The sequence below is a fragment of the Ictalurus punctatus genome, chromosome 5, assembly GCF_001660625.3.
Source record: "Ictalurus punctatus breed USDA103 chromosome 5, Coco_2.0, whole genome shotgun sequence".
Lineage (NCBI taxonomy): Eukaryota > Metazoa > Chordata > Actinopteri > Siluriformes > Ictaluridae > Ictalurus > Ictalurus punctatus.
This window is the reverse complement of record NC_030420.2, coordinates 14,334,425-14,350,327: the sequence shown is the minus strand read 5'-3', so window position 1 is coordinate 14,350,327 and position 15,903 is coordinate 14,334,425. Positions and strand designations below refer to the sequence as shown.

Sequence of the window (15,903 nt, the reverse complement as noted above, 5' to 3'; positions counted from 1 at the left end):
ATGGTAAATGGCACACTTATATAGCGCTTTTAATCAAGGCGCTTTACACTGTGTCTCATTCACCCATTCACACACCAATGGGAGCAACTTGGGGTTCAGTGTCTTACACAAACACACTTCGGCATGTGGAGTCACGCGGGCCGGGAATCGAACCACCAACCCTACAATTAGTGGACAACCCTCTCTACCACCTGAGCCACAGCCACCCCAGTAATAGCTAGTAATAGCTAGTCACTGATTCGCTTATAATAGGAAATATTAGATATATTTGACTATAATCAAGATCGTTTTCTAAGGTTTTGGTTTTTGTAGTGTAAATGATCTGGAGTTGATTTCAAGTGTGGCTTTTGAATTTTGGAATCTGTTGCTATTAACTATCAATAGAAAGTCGAAAAAGCTGTCACTGCCTGTCACGTCACAGTGAACCAGTGACTATAATTCCCAGAGTGCAACGCAACCTACAAACATGGCCGACAAGGACTACACTTCCCATACACACACACACACCTTCTCCCAAGTTCTGATCACAGACACTTTCACCCAATCACACACACACGCACACACACACACACATAGTATTTAGGTGACGGTTAGAGCATTACTAGCTTGCGAAGTAAACACTCAGCAGTCTTGTCTTTGTCGTGAATCAAGCATTAATTTTCGTATTAGTTAACCCGGGTTTTGATATCGTGCTTTGTTTTTGACTACGATTATCTGCCTAAGCCTAGTACTGCCTGTTCACCTGATCGTTTGACCACTGCCTGCCTCATGACTACGCTTTCTGCCTGATCCTCGCAAATTCGGAGTCATTCCTACCTGCGCTTGCTTCCGTCTCAGGTACCAAAACATAACACTGCCAGTTAAGCAAGCAATCATTAAGCTGAAAAATGAAAATAAACTGATCAGAGAGACAGTGAAAACATTAAGTGTGACCAAATCAAATATTTGGTACATTCTTAAAAAGAAAGAATGCACTGGTGAGCTCAGGAACACCAAAAGACCACACAAAACAACTGTGGTGGATGACAGAAGAATCCAGTCCCTGGTAAAAAAAAAAAAAAAAAAAAAAAGTCACTACAGTTTGCCATTTTATGGATAACTTCAAGCAGCAACCTAGTATCTGGTGATGTCTATCAGTTCCAGACTTCAGGCACTCATTGACTGCAAAGGATTTGCAGCCAAGTATTAAAAATTATAATTGAATTTAGATTTGTTAGTTTTTCCAATTACTTTTTGGTCCTCTATATATCTAATTGGTCAAGTCAGGTGATTGACTTGGTCATTGCAAACATTTCATTTACATTTACAGCATTTGGCAGACACCCTTATACAGGGTGACTTACATTTCTCTAATTTACATAAACGGCCATTTGAGGGTTAAGGGCCTTGCCCAAGGGCCCAGCAGTGGCAGCTTAGCAGTGCTGGAATTTGAACTCACAACCATCCAACATCTTTACCATTGAGCTACCACTGACCCCAACATTTCACTTCTTTGCCTTAAAAGGTCTTGGGTTGCTCTTGAAGTGTGCGTCAGGTCATTCTACACAGTCAGTCTACACTGTGAAATGCTGTCCAATGTGTTTTGAAGTATTTGGCTGAATCTGAGCATATTATATAGCTTTTGGTATTCCTGAGCTCACCAGTGCATTCTTTCTTTTGAAGAAAGAATATTTTTACTATCTCTCTGATGGGTTCCTTTTGATTTTTCAGCCTAATGATCAGTTGCTTCACTGGCAGTGACAGCTGCTTGGACTTCATATTGAGAGTTAAAAGCAACAGATTTCAAATGCAAATGCCACCCTTGAAATCAACTGTAGACCTTTTATCTGCTTATTTGTAAGTGAAATACAGGATTAAAATCTATTTTAAACTTAAGATGTCACTACAATGTACAGTAGGGATTGCTTGTATATCTAAGTTCTGCTACAGCCTAAAGGTAGTGATCAGGATTATGTGTAAGGGGCATTTTTCCAAGCTAGCTAATTATTAATATAGAAACATATTAATTGAAATGAGCTAGATAGATTGGCTAAGTTAGATAACAAGCTAAGATACCTTTCTTTGTAAACTGTTTATAGTCACAGTGGTGTTCACTTCAGCATAGTTTACATTAACATAATTGCATTCCCTGATGTTGAACATTTTTGGATTAGTTATGTCAAATATAGACAAAAAGTAATTACTTTTACTTGAGTAAATTTCTTGAATACTACTTTTACTTTTACTCAAGTGAATTATTACTACAATAGCAGTACTGTAATTCAGGTCAGTGTGCTTTGTAATCTTTCCACCACTGAAAAACACATCTAATGTGATATTGGTGTATCTGTCTGTCTGGTTATACAGAAAGCCTATTCACTGATTTATATCTTAAAAAGCTGTTTTCCCCACTATGGGAGGCTTAATTCCCTCTACTTAACTTCTTGTAACACTGACTTCATTTTTCACACAGGTTTGTTCTCACATCTCCACTTCCTGGTACAAGGGGTCTGAAAATATACAAATAAGGAGGAAGCAGGAAGAACCTAAAAGATAGTTGGCAATGGAACATCTGACTATGTATTATTAACTCAGTGGTGGTTGATCTAACTTCATAATGTAAAAGGCCTTATCCAGTGTGCCAACAGTGCTATCATACTATCCCAAATATAAACTTGTATCCCCAATTCACACAATGTAATTGAATTTTTTTGTGTGTCCCAACTGCCCTGGACAAATAAAATCAACTAATACTATCATCTCTTTCTGTGATGGATACTGAAAGCCAATGCAAATTCCCATGCTGGTCAGTCTATCTTAAACAAGTTATTTTGAAAAATGTTCTACATTCTAAAGAATGTTCTCCTCTTTAGAGATCCAATACTGTCATATGATGTAAAATTAAGGGTCTAAAATGTTCATTAGACATAAATTACAAGCAAAAGCATCCATCTCTAACATCAGACATCATTTTGATAATTGGTGTGAATGATATCACATTTGAAAGGAAAATCATTTTCTTTTGCATGTTCCTGGTTTATCATATAAAGTGGCAAGATTACTTCAGTAACACAAAGACCTCTTTATCCAACTTTCTGATTTGAACAGACACAAAGCACCAAAATATACACGCACACACACACACACACACACACACACACACACACACATATATATATATATATATATATATATATATATATATATATATATATATATATATATATATATATATATATATATATATATATAGAGAGAGAGAGAGAGAGAGAGAGAGAGAGAGAGAGAGAGAGAGAACCAAATAATTTAAGTGAGTTAAATGTTTTTACATACATATTTCAACAAAATGTAACACATAAGTCACATTTATTTAGAATATTCATGATATGCACAGTATATGTTAAAATGACTCAGTACAAATAATAAAATAAATCTGGTTGAAATTTAATTAACACGGTTCATTGTCATCATATACTGTAAGGTACCTAAATGTGTAACCGTTGACTGTTCAATGACAAAGCCATACACATTTCCATGGTACTGTAGTTTAAAGTGCAGAAATCCCAAAAGGTTCTATTATAAACCTACACATAAATCTCCATGCAAAACTATTAAACTTGGTTATTTTTACAGTTAATTTTACTCCGTGCTGTTGAATTCTCTAATCAGAAGGTGCTGATTAATTTTCTATTTTAGCACGGCTCTGACAATAGTTCCGGCCGTAACAGTAATTTAAATCCTATGTGCTCATTCTAATACATTATCATTTGCATAGTAACAGCTCAGTCCCATTAGTATGGCTGATATTCCACATAAACAAAGGCTACTAATAAATAGATTTAATCTCTGTAATATGATAAGCTCTAATATGAGAGAGAGAAAAAGAGAGACTGGCGTTTCTGTTGCTATAACATAAGCAATAACAGGAAATTCTTTTCTCTGACATTCTACAACATTAAATGTAACTGTAAATGGTTAAAAACCATGATGTTTCATTCAGTAATAAACTAATAAAGATTGCTATCAACCCCTGGTATAAGCAGAATAATACACTTTAGGCTGTGCCATTATAGGAAAATAATCCTATATTTTTTATAACATTTCAAATTTCATATTTATATTTTCCTATAGCAACACTGCCCATCTTCTGTTATTCCTTTGTTAAGAGATGCAATCAAATGCATAACTGCAACAGTTTGAATAAATTTTTGACAAATCATTTCTGTAATCCTATAATATATATATCCACAGGCTACAGTTATTTCTTAATTTTACAACTCAAAGGAATTGTACATTACCATGGTTGTGGCACTTTCCCCCTTCCACTCATAAGGAACTTGTGTTGTGCAACTTGGATTCATGTACATAAATATGACTGTGTAATAGGAATGTACTGTCTCTCCCTAGGCTATTTGCATACACCTGCTCCATGGGTGTCATTTGCATGCTACTCCTTGCTTATCAACCAAAACTATCTGAACAAGCGTTTTGTTTCACCTTGTAATCTTATACCTTAGTTTAGGCACAGGCTCATTATCGGGATGATGTATCAAGCCCCAAGCAATAATTAGCCAAATTAATAATAGATTATAATTAGTGATTATAAGATTATAATGGTCCGAGTACATTTAAATAGTTTGTTTCTTTCGTTAAATCTGTACATAGCTGGAATGAGAATCTTTTGTTCCATTGTCTCAAAAACAAGTTATGACAGCCACCATTTAAATGAGTAATGGTTTGGAGTAGGAACATAGTTTTAAACAATCATAATAATCTTAAAGATTAAAAAAAAAATAATAAATCTAGTTGCATTAACTTGTCCAAAATGTTTTTTTATTATTTAAAAATGGTATGTAGGTTAATTATCAACATACAGTAAGTCTTAAAATAAAGATATGAATAAAAGAGTACAAATACCGTGTTTGCTTTTGTTAGCCCTTCCTGAAATAAGAAGTTTAGACACACAGAAGAACTGCAGAACAACCCCATATCCATATAAACCCATATAAAATGTATATTATCTGTAAGATATTTGTTCTTCTTTCAAAAATAATTGTTTAAAAAAAAGGAATTTACATAATGAACATCTGCGGAACAATTTAATATTCATTTCTTAACTAGACACACTGCGTTTGTAATTACAAATCAAATGTTATTATAACATGACACTTGGTGGAAGGTGTTCAACTCCAAAACCCACCTAAGGTAAGAAAACAGTTGCCTGTATGAAAAGTAACAGTTTAACAAAAAATAAATAAATATCTGCCACATCAAACTGAAGGTTGGGAAAATGGCTATCCAATAACTCAAAGCATATTCAAATCTTTGGACAGGAAAAGTCCATTTAAATTGATGGTTACAGTGGATAAATTACAACTAGAGGATCACATGAGCATTAAAGTCTCAACTTCCAACAGAATGAAAAAAAAAAGTGTTACGAAAGAATCAAACAGTGATGGTGGAGGTTAAAAAAAAGGGAGGGGGTGTGGTCAAAAAAAAAAAACACTAAATAAAAAAAACTCTATTTCCAAAGCACCACTGAGATCCTTGTCAAGGCAGCTGCGCTTTGCTCAGCAGACTGTGAAAGGTTGCTAAGAATGTACAACCATACGAGGATTTTCAGAGGTCACAGAACTGAAACCTCTCATCACAACATACATCACACTCCACCCACACCACTGTGCTGTAGGCGGTGCTGACTCAGGCGAAGGCAGGGTGAAGAGTTAATCTTCATCATCATCATCATCATCATCATCATCATCATCATCTTCGTCCTCTTCCTCGTCTTATAGGAAGGATGCCGGAGTATCACGAGAGCTGCCATGGTACGAGCTGTTGGAGCTGGAGGCCATAGTGGAAACAGCTCCATTATCACTGTTTGTATGAGAATGTCTGTGGACTCCCTGTGCCATATCTGTTACATAAGGTTCCAGCACTTTAGGTATGAGGGTTCGGGCTATCTTCAGATTTTCTGGCGTACATTTGCCGGAGTCGAGCCCAAGCGCCATGCCCATGCGCTTCAGCACCTCGATGTTCTCATGGATCTCAAACATGTTGTCAAAGTTAAACAGGTACTCAAACTTGTCATTTGAGGTGCTGCAGTCGATGACGGTCTTCTTGCTGGTGTTCACTATGATGAAGGGGAGGTGGATGACTGTGTTGGGAGGAGGTCTGTGGTTCTTCTGCTCTGCCTCGCGATTCCTTTGCACCAGGCGCTTGAAGGCTATTTGCTGTAGTATAAGCTCTTGAAGCTGAGACTGCTTCTGCTTGATTCTTTCAAGTCGTCGCTGGCACTTGGCCTCCAGGTCCTTGCACTCCTGAGCAGAATTAGTTGGGAAGCCGATCCATTTGATTTCCTTCTTGTCTTTGGAGATGATGTTCATTGCCATTAGGACATTTAGTGCATCATATATCCTCCGCCGAATTATTTTCTGGTCATAAACATGAGCGTCATTGGGAGAGATGTTGTCTCCAGAACTCAGCTCAGTCACTTTCATTATCATACTTTTATTAAAACCAAATTGTTGACACTTTACAATAAAATACAAATAAACACGTTGTTATTTGTACAATTTGTTAGCATTACTTATTGCATTATACTTAATGCATACACATAATACTTACAAGTATTATGAACTAACAATGAACAACAATTTTTACAGCAAGTTGATGTCATGTTATGTGGGTTGGAGATGGACGCAAGTGCAGTTAAAGCATTTATTAAAGATACAGGCAGACGAATTCAAATAAATAATAATAATAATAATAATAATAATAATAATAATAATTCCTTAGATTTATATAGTGCTTTTCTAAGCACTCAAAGCATTTTTTACATTGTATGGGGAGAAATCTCAACCACCACCAGTGTGCAGCATCAACCTGCATGATATGACGGCAGCCATAGTGCACCAGAACACCCACGACACACCAGTGTAAGAAAAATGATGAGGATGTCGAAGGTCTCAAAGAAGAATAACTTTATTCCAGCATGGCAGTGACATGAAGCACTTCGGGTTCATCAGAGTCAAAGTGAGCCCCAAACAATATCAGCACAGACATTTTATACTTTGTTTCAAACCAGGTTTTCTGTATGTAATGTAAATTAAGTTTCATTCTAAATGTAAATTAAGGATAGCATTTGATGTGATCACTTTCCATTCTCACAGAATGGATGTTGTTACAGGTGTGGCCCCAGATGGTGAGGTGGTAGGGTGGTAGAGACAAATGTCTTTCTGTATGCTAATTATAGTCATATAGCCCCTTTGTTCAGGGATGTCCCACTGCCACTGCCATACTATAACTGTGTGAATGTCACTTTAGGTGGTATTATACACATATTACTGAGACTGAGATAAATTGTGCCTTTGATAATTCTGCCTTTTCGGGGAACAAGCTTATTCTAACACAGTTCTGGGTGGAATCTGCTGAGAGGCAGTCTGTAATTTCTTACAGTCCCCCCTTTGATGTTCTTGGTCCTAAAGATGCATTACATCAACCCCCTTCATACAGATTACACCTCCTGCATTGGGAAGGTGCACAGTGGCAGTGAAACCCTGCCTTAGGTTGTCCTCCTCTGGCCACTGTAGAATCTTACCCATCATTGGGTCATCACCTCATGCACACTGGTTAATGATCCCTCCAATTAGGCAAAATTTTATCATAGGGTTTCACTTTTAATTTGGTACTATATAAAATGTTTCTTGGGTTAGGAAGAGAGGCATTCAAGAACCATTACAGTCAGCGGGAACATCCTAAAGTGATCATTGAGTTATCTGCAATTTGGCATCTTAATAAAGAACACATACAGCATAACATAATGCATTGGCAAACAATGAGGAATATACATATGCTAACAGCAGTTTGCTGTTTGCAGTTTTGCTGTAAGGTTACATCCAAAATTAAACCTAGCTAATAGCTAAGTTTCCGTCATGCATTTGTTTTGTCAAAACTTTGTCCTTCTTGTTGTGCTTTAATAACATGACTATATTTCTTTTGCATCAATGACATTAGCATATTGTATAGTTTTGGGTAACTCAAATTCTGGGATATCTTCCACAAAACCTAGTTGTTCCTCTGGATTGTGCATTGTGCAAGCTATGCATCATGCATGGCAAACGGACTGCTTACAATAGTTTGTCCGTTGCTCTTCGGTCTGATTTTTTCTGACACTGAAGGGTCACTCTGTTGAGTGCATTTCAGGCCTGCTGGTTCTCTAATGTTGATAGCTGCAATTGGTTCTAGCTATGTGACACCTGAAAATGTTATTTTTGTTAAATGTTAAATGTTATTTAACAGCTTTCTTTGCTTGCTCATCAATTATTAAATTACCATCAACATGTTTGTCCCGTACTGGCACCCTGTCCAGGGTGTACCCCGCCTTGTGCCCGATGCCCCCTGGGATAGGTTCCAGGTTCCCCCGCGACCCTGAAAAGGAGTAAGCGGTTGAGGATGGATGGATGGATGGATGTTTGTCCCGTTTGCAGACAGGCCCAATTGGGGCTAACGATGGAGAAAGGCAAGGCCTAGTAATACTCTGTTCTAACAGAGAATCCACAGTACACTGTATGTAGGGCTTTGCCACATCTGGATAATTGTACTGTCTAAGAGAGGGTGGGTCACCTCCATGAACCTTAACTTCCATCACACTAGTATCAATACAGCCACAATCCTGCTTTGAATTAATAAAAACACCTCTGTTCTAATCCAATAGTTTTGATAACTCAGAATCTTCCACTTCGATAACAAGGTATCTAAATTATGTACAGCATGTACATCAGAAATCTCCAGAACAAAGAGCTCATCAAGAGTAAAAGCAAATAATTAAAAGGCACGAACTACGGGCTGAATGACCAATTTCCATGTGAAATAAACGACCAACGAAAAGTCCTTTACCCCATCATGAAAAGACACAGACAAAACAATAAATGTGCAAATATAATTGTGGATAAGCTATACATTGAAGGACAGCTCTACCGCGATGCCAACATCACCCCATTGCTCTATTAATTCACCATGCTACATCAAAAAATCTGTGACTGTCATATTATACATTAAAACAAAACACCCTCACCTCTCTTTAAACACATTCCTATGATGGATCTTATCCCATATGGTGATCTTCAACTAATTCCTAAAATTTTGCCTTACTGCACTGTATCTGTTTGTTTGTATATGTGTTTAACTTTATACCCCACACATGATCACACATTGAAACATGGGCTACAGACACACCATCTCGATCCAGATGACTAGTATTCCTCTAAACATGTATGTAAGACAATTAATAAATCCTAATGCAGACGCTTAAATTGGTATCAGGAAACGTGCGTGGCTTCCGGACCCAGCAAAAAGGACTGCAATAATTAACCACCTGATGAAACTGGGGGCAGATATTTGCTTCTTACAGGAAACACACATCTCAAACTCAGAACTTGAACATTTTAAATTTAAACACTTCCACCCTATATTCTCACCGACTTATAACAATAAACAAAGAGGAGTTTCAATATTAATAAATAAAAATATTCCACTGATCCATCACACAGCCATTGTTGTAAATTATTTGGTACATTAAATAATGTGGGGGAGGGCCCACTAGCACTCCGAAGCTTAGTGGTCAGGATAAAAGAGGGGAGAAGGAACAAGAAGGACAAGAGGATAAAGGAGGGAAAGTGGTCAGAAGAGACGAGGGGCGACAGGACTTTGTGGATGGACCATGGGACAGAGCAATAGAGAAAAGATGGATGAAAGGGAAAGGAAGAAAGGTGAGGCTGGAGGGAGATGTTATGATAAATCCCTACATGGGATCAGATGACGAGGAAATAGAAGACCGAATGAGCAAAATGGAAGAAGTAATCTTATATGATGGAGAAACAAGAATGGAAGAACTGGCCAACCAGTCTAAACAAGTGGCGGAGGTGGTCGCGGGGCTAAGGGCCCAACAGGAGGAAGAATTCAAGAAGTTACAGGAAATAGAGCAGGTGCTGAGCCGATCTATGGCCCAGCAATAGGAAAGCCTGGAGGTGACGGGAGGGAGAAGTGAAGAAAGGGACCGATTTCAGCCAGTGGCAGAATTAGATGCAGAAAACAGGAGGAGTGTTATACGAGAAAGTATGGAAAAAAACAGCAAGAGAGATGAAGATGAGTATGGGAGGATCCAGGGAGAAACATCAGAGGAAGATAACAGAAAGAGGCAATTGAGGGACCGAAAAAGCCTGAAACCTCCGCTCAAATACCGCAGGGATCCTATTGAAGGGGAATACATGGGCAATAGACAAGGGGAGGCATCAGTAACGCAATATCCCTTGATGGTTAAGGGAAAAACCTTACAGTATACTCCATGGAACTTCATGGATCTGACTGGACTAATACAGAGGCTACCCAGCATGTGTGAAGGAGGTCAGAAATGGATCACACAGTTCGAGGAAAAGACAGCTGGGCAACACCTGGCTGTGGGAGACATTAAAGCTATTTTGTGTCAAACAGTGGGGAAAGGACGTGCAGAAGAAATCCTGAAAACAGCCGGTATAGACGACTCCCTGGATGACCTGGCAATAGATCCTGTACCTTTCGGCGGGTTGCGGACAAAGATCTGGGACGCTATTCGAGCAATATATCCGGCCAAAATGGACCTGGGGAGACTAGAAATGATTAAGCTAAAAGAAGACGAGAACGTTTTAGCCTTTGTCCAGAGTTTCCAGGACAAATGGAGAGATGAGACGGGGGCAAAATGGGATTCCTCGGTAGCAAGTGTAGGGTTGTTCAAAATGCTGTTAAAGAAAGCCCTGCCAGATGAGGTGCAGAAGAAGCTGGAAGAAGTAGTAGGGTTGAGCTCAATGGAATGGAACACATTCATGGCACATGTAACGCATCACGTGGAACAGCATAGAAAATTGAAGAAGGAGGTTAAAGATGCTGCAGACACCCTACTGACTCAATTATACAAGGCACAACTTGGAGAAATAGCCAGGACCAAACAGGAGGAGAAAGAAAAAAGAAAAGAGAGTGTTAAGCAAGCGGCTATGATGGTGCCAGCACCGCCCTCAGGCCTTGCTGGAACAGCAATAGAAGCAAGGGGAGTAGACACCCAGGGGTATCCCCAAGCACAAGTGACACAAGGTCCTGTGAGGATGCACCCAACCCCCTATGACCAGACGTACCAAATGGGTTCCCCCGTGTATTCCGGACAGCCATATTGGAATAAGGGGAGGGGATATGGCAGGGGTAGGTTCATGCCCCGAGGAAGCAACCAGACTGAAGGATGCTGGGAGTGTGGGGACCCTAGCCATCTGCGACGAAATTGCCCACACCTCCACAGACCAACCTGGGGGGAAAGGGTGGACAGGGCTGAAAGGCGAGGACAGATGCTGGGACCACGGGCTCCCCAGCCTATGCCTGAAGTTGATAGAACACAGCCACCCTGGCAGTCCCAGGCCCCAGCACCTCCGGGAGACCACATGTACGGTCCCAGTGGAGGTCAGGGACCGCACCAAAGTTGAAGATGCCCAGAGAAGTCAAGGGGGGAGCTGATGCAGTATGCCACCACACTGCACCCCAAACAGGAACCCACAATAACGGTAAAAATAGGAAATATGTTTAGCACATCTTTCATGATCGATACAGGGGCTACCTATTCAAGTATCGGGAAAGAAGGCTCCAAGCTCCCCCTTTCACGTAAGGCAATACAAACGATGGGCTTCTCGGGGAAAACACAAACCTTACGCTTCACAGAGCCTCAGGAACTGACATTGGATAGGGTAACAATTCAGGCCCCGCTTCTGTATGCCCCGGACGCACCTGTCAACCTGTTGGGAAGGGACACTTTATGTAAATTAGGGGCACAAATACGGTGTGAAGCGACTGGAATATGGATAACGTTTCCAAAAACTGGAGCTATGCAATGCCTCATTGTGCCTGAGGGAGAGACTGTAACACAAGAAGAAGACAGGGTGTACTGGTTGGAAATCCCAGACTTACATCGATCCGAATTATGGAAAAAGTATCAGGAATGGCAGCCATGGATTCAATATATGCGACCAGAGTATCGGGGAGCTGACACCCCGCTACACTGCACCATTAAAAACGACAAAGGTAGGCAGGACCAGGACTACGCACAGCTGTGGGAAGAAATGGAACAAGGACAGAAGATGGACATTAAAAAGCTGGATGTGGTCTGTGGACCCCAAGGGGTGGCGGCAGTGATTAAACTCCCAGACAGAATAATGAACTGGTATCAGGAAAAAGAAGCTGCTCCCCATGTCACCCTTATGGTAGCACACGGTTTTGAGCCAAAAGACCTGGGGCCCATGGTGAAACAAGCAAAGGAGGTACAGGAATGGAAACCTACCCAGAACCGATATCTACATACTTCACCAAATGGGGAATACACCCGCATCTCAATAGTAGCCATTGACACGGTAGTTGCAGGAAGTATGGAAATACACCGCAAGACGAAGGGACAAAATAAGCAGATGACTGTAATGGGGTCAGGCAAGGATACTGCACAGGAGCTGTTACAAGACATCCCGGAACAATTATGGACCAAGCACGCGACGGATGTAGGATTAGTAAAATCAGCAGGGCTAGCAAGGATAAAAACTAGGGAAGATGCACGGTTACCCTATCAGCGACAATATCCGCTGTCGGAACAAGCCAGGGAGGGGATAAGGCCAACCATACAGGGACTACTAGAGGCCGGGGTCCTCATTCCCACTGACAGCCCCTGTAATACACCCATTTTTCCGGTCAAAAAGCCAGGCACGGACAAATGGAGGCTCGTTCACGACCTGCGCGCCGTCAATCAGATCGTGGTACCAGAGACGCCAATAGTGCCGGATCCCCACACGTTGCTGACAAATATCCCAGAGGGGACAAAGTGGTACACGGTCATAGATTTATGTTCAGCTTTTTTCAGTGTGCCCTTGCACCCTGATTCGCGACACCTGTTTGCCTTTACGTATGAGGGGAAACAGTACACCTACACACGGCTACCACAAGGATATTGTGAAAGCCCGTCAATATTCAATCAGGTGCTGGCCCGGGATTTGACCACGCTGGACTGCCGAAGTACGGTCCTGCAATATGTTGATGATCTCTTGATATGCAGTCCTTCGCAGGAGGAGTGTCAACAGGATTCACTAAAAGTGTTACGGTTGCTAGCAGACAACGGCCACAAAGTCAGTCGGGAGAAACTGCAATTTTGCAAGACCAAAGTGGAGTATCTGGGTCAGGTATTAGAAGGAGAAAGCCGTACAATAGCTCCCAGGCACGTAGAATCCATCAGCAGGACTCCAAGGCCACAAACGGTAAGGCAGATGTTGGCCTTTTTGGGTATGGCAGGATTTAGTCGACCGTGGATATGTGAGTTTGCGCTGAGGGTCCAACCCCTATGGGACATGATTAAAGCAGCAAACCATGCACAACCAAATGCCAAGCTAGAATGGACGCCTGAAGGAGACGCAGCTTTTATAGATATAAAGGCAGCGTTGGCTACGGCACCAGCCCTAGACAATCCAGATTACAGAAAACCGTTTCATCTGTACGTTTCGGAAAGAAAGGGGTATGCGACCGCTGTACTGACTCAGCAACAACAAGGGAAGGGGAAACAAGCTATAGCCTACTACAGTACGGCCCTTGACAATGTGGAAAGAGGCATGCCACCGTGTTATCGGTCGTTGGCGGCGGCAGCATTCGCCTACCAGAAAGCATCTTCAATTACGATGGGGCATTCGGTCACCCTGTATACAACTCATGCTCTTCATGCCCTTATAACCAGTCAGAATTTTGTGATAACTAATTCACGACGTACCGGGTATGATTCCATACTCTCTGCCCCGGAATTAATTATTGAAAGATGTACTACGGTTAATCCGGCTGAGAAAATGATGACACCCCTGGATGGATAACCGCATGAGTGCGTCAGTGAGTCAGAGAAATTCCTAAAGGCACGACCCGACCTAGAAAATGATGCCCTACAGGATGCAGAACGCACCTTCTTCGTGGATGGATCCTGCTTCCGTACCAATGACGGAAATCAGGCAGGGTATGCCGTGATAGAGGCGCGCAAAACTCCTTTGGAATTTAGGGTAGTGTTGAGTGTTGAGTGTTCCCCTTCCACAACCGTGTTCGGCCCATCTGGCGGAAATAAAGGCCTTGACAGCTGCTTGTAAACTGGGCAGCGGCCGACGTTGTAATGTATACACAGACTCCGCTTATGCTCATGGGGTATGCCATATTTTCGGTCCAATATGGGCAGAAAGGGGATTTCAACGTGCCGATGGGTCTACTGTGACACATGGAGAAGCGATCTCTGACTTATTGTATGCGATGACCTTGCCATCAGCGGTAGCTATTATTAAGTGTAAAGCACACAAAACGGATGGCTCTTTTATCACCAAAGGGAACGCAGCAGCAGACGAAGCCGCCAAGAAAGCCACGGTGGGACCAGCCCAGATGATGGCGCTCACGCAACCAGAAGAAGTCTCGGTCCGTCAATGGAGGACAACGTAGCGCAGATAGTGGAAGTACAGAACACAGCCGGTGAAGCAGAACTTTCTACATGGATAAAACGCGGGGCGAAAAAGGATAGAGGGACTGGCCTTTGGCGTAGCATCGATGGCATGTGTGTAGCCCCTGCTAAACTCCTACCGTTGCTGATAAAAGATGCCCACGGCCTCGATCATACTAACAGGGCGGAGACGATTCGGAAGATAAGACAGGAGTGGTGGTCACCGTACTTGGCAAGCGCGGTGGACCAAGCACTCAATAACTGCGAAACGTGCATAAGAAATAATGTGCGCAAGAGCTTTACTGCACCCCTGGGGCACATTCCACCACCAACGGGCCCGTTCAGGCATCTAATGATGGATTATGTCGACATGGGGGCCGAGAATAGGAAGGAATCAAAGCGCTACATATTTGTGGTGGAGGACCGGTTTAGTAGATGGGTAGAGGCTACGGCCACCTCTAGAGAAGACGCTAAATCTGCTGCCAAGTTTCTCTGCCGGGAAGTCATTCCCCGGTTTGGTATCCCGGACTATCTGAGCTCCGACAACGGAGCGCACTTCGTTAATCAGACCATTGACTTGATAACCAAGGCACTGGGGATTGAACACAAATTGGGTTGTGTGTATCATCCTCAGTCCCAAGGTATGGTGGAACGGGCTAACGGCATATTAAAAAGTAAGTTGGCAAAAATTTGTGACAGCTCGCGACTGACCTGGGTACAGGCCTTGCCCCTGGCCCTGCTGAAAATGCGCTCCCAGACTAGCTGCGTGACGCACCTCACGCCCCATGAGATGTTGACAGGGCGTCCAATGCCTATGGCATTCACACGCGCCCCATATACCGGCCCCTCATTAGAACAGTTGGAGGGCGAAATGAGAACCTATATACGCACCCTCACACAGATCCACAGACATTTGTATTCACAGGTACAAGAGGCGGTCCACGGCGAGGAGGTGCCCCGTGCAAGGCAGATCGATCCGGGAGATCACGTGTGGATCCGAGTCTTCAAGAGGAAGAACTCTCTAGAACCACGAAGGGAAGGACCGTTTGAGGTGGTGGCTGCCACACCAACAGCAGTAAAAGTAGTGGGACGACCGTGTATTTCATTTCATGTATTTCATTTCATTTCATGACCGTGTACCTCATTTCATGTTCCCCCTGGGAGACCTCGTTGAATGCCTTTCCACCCCCTACACGGAGCAGTTCCTGTGCCCCACAGTCTGTCTGTTGGGATCACTGTCTATAGACTATGGCCCTGACTGGATGCGGAACGCCAGCTCTTCATGTCTTTTTAAGCCACTGCAGACTCAGGATGCTGCTATGGTGTTGGTCCACCAGGAATTACCCCCCTTCTTTCCCCTGTGCGTATGTTCCCCATTTGGTACCTACGACGTTGGTAATCTGTCAGCCCGATGC

General features: G+C 42.2%; 2 protein-coding genes across 2 annotated transcripts in view; both read right to left on the bottom strand.

The window, feature by feature from the left end:
• The window catches only part of si:dkeyp-117b11.1 (B-cell linker protein), a 93,759-nt gene extending 89,429 nt beyond the window's left edge, over positions 1-4,330 (bottom strand). Inside the window, exon 1 of the mRNA XM_017468566.3 lies at positions 4,278-4,330. Within this exon, the coding sequence (XP_017324055.3) occupies positions 4,278-4,280 (3 nt within the window). The 5' untranslated portion in view covers positions 4,281-4,330. The remainder of the gene's footprint in view (positions 1-4,277) is intronic.
• A 1,406-nt stretch (positions 4,331-5,736) lies between these two features.
• On the bottom strand, positions 5,737-6,454 carry LOC108265175 (transcription factor Dp-1-like). Its single transcript, XM_053680573.1, has one exon. It carries the CDS (start codon positions 6,366-6,368, stop codon positions 5,766-5,768), a length of 603 nt encoding a protein of 200 aa, XP_053536548.1. The 5' UTR covers positions 6,369-6,454; the 3' UTR covers positions 5,737-5,765.
• Between the last annotated feature and the right edge of the window lie 9,449 nt (positions 6,455-15,903).

Excerpts from the sequence above, each read along its gene's own strand:
- LOC108265175 (XM_053680573.1), bottom strand. The coding sequence starts at position 6,368 with ATGGCAATGAACATCATCTCCAAAGACAAGAAGGAAATCAAATGGATC.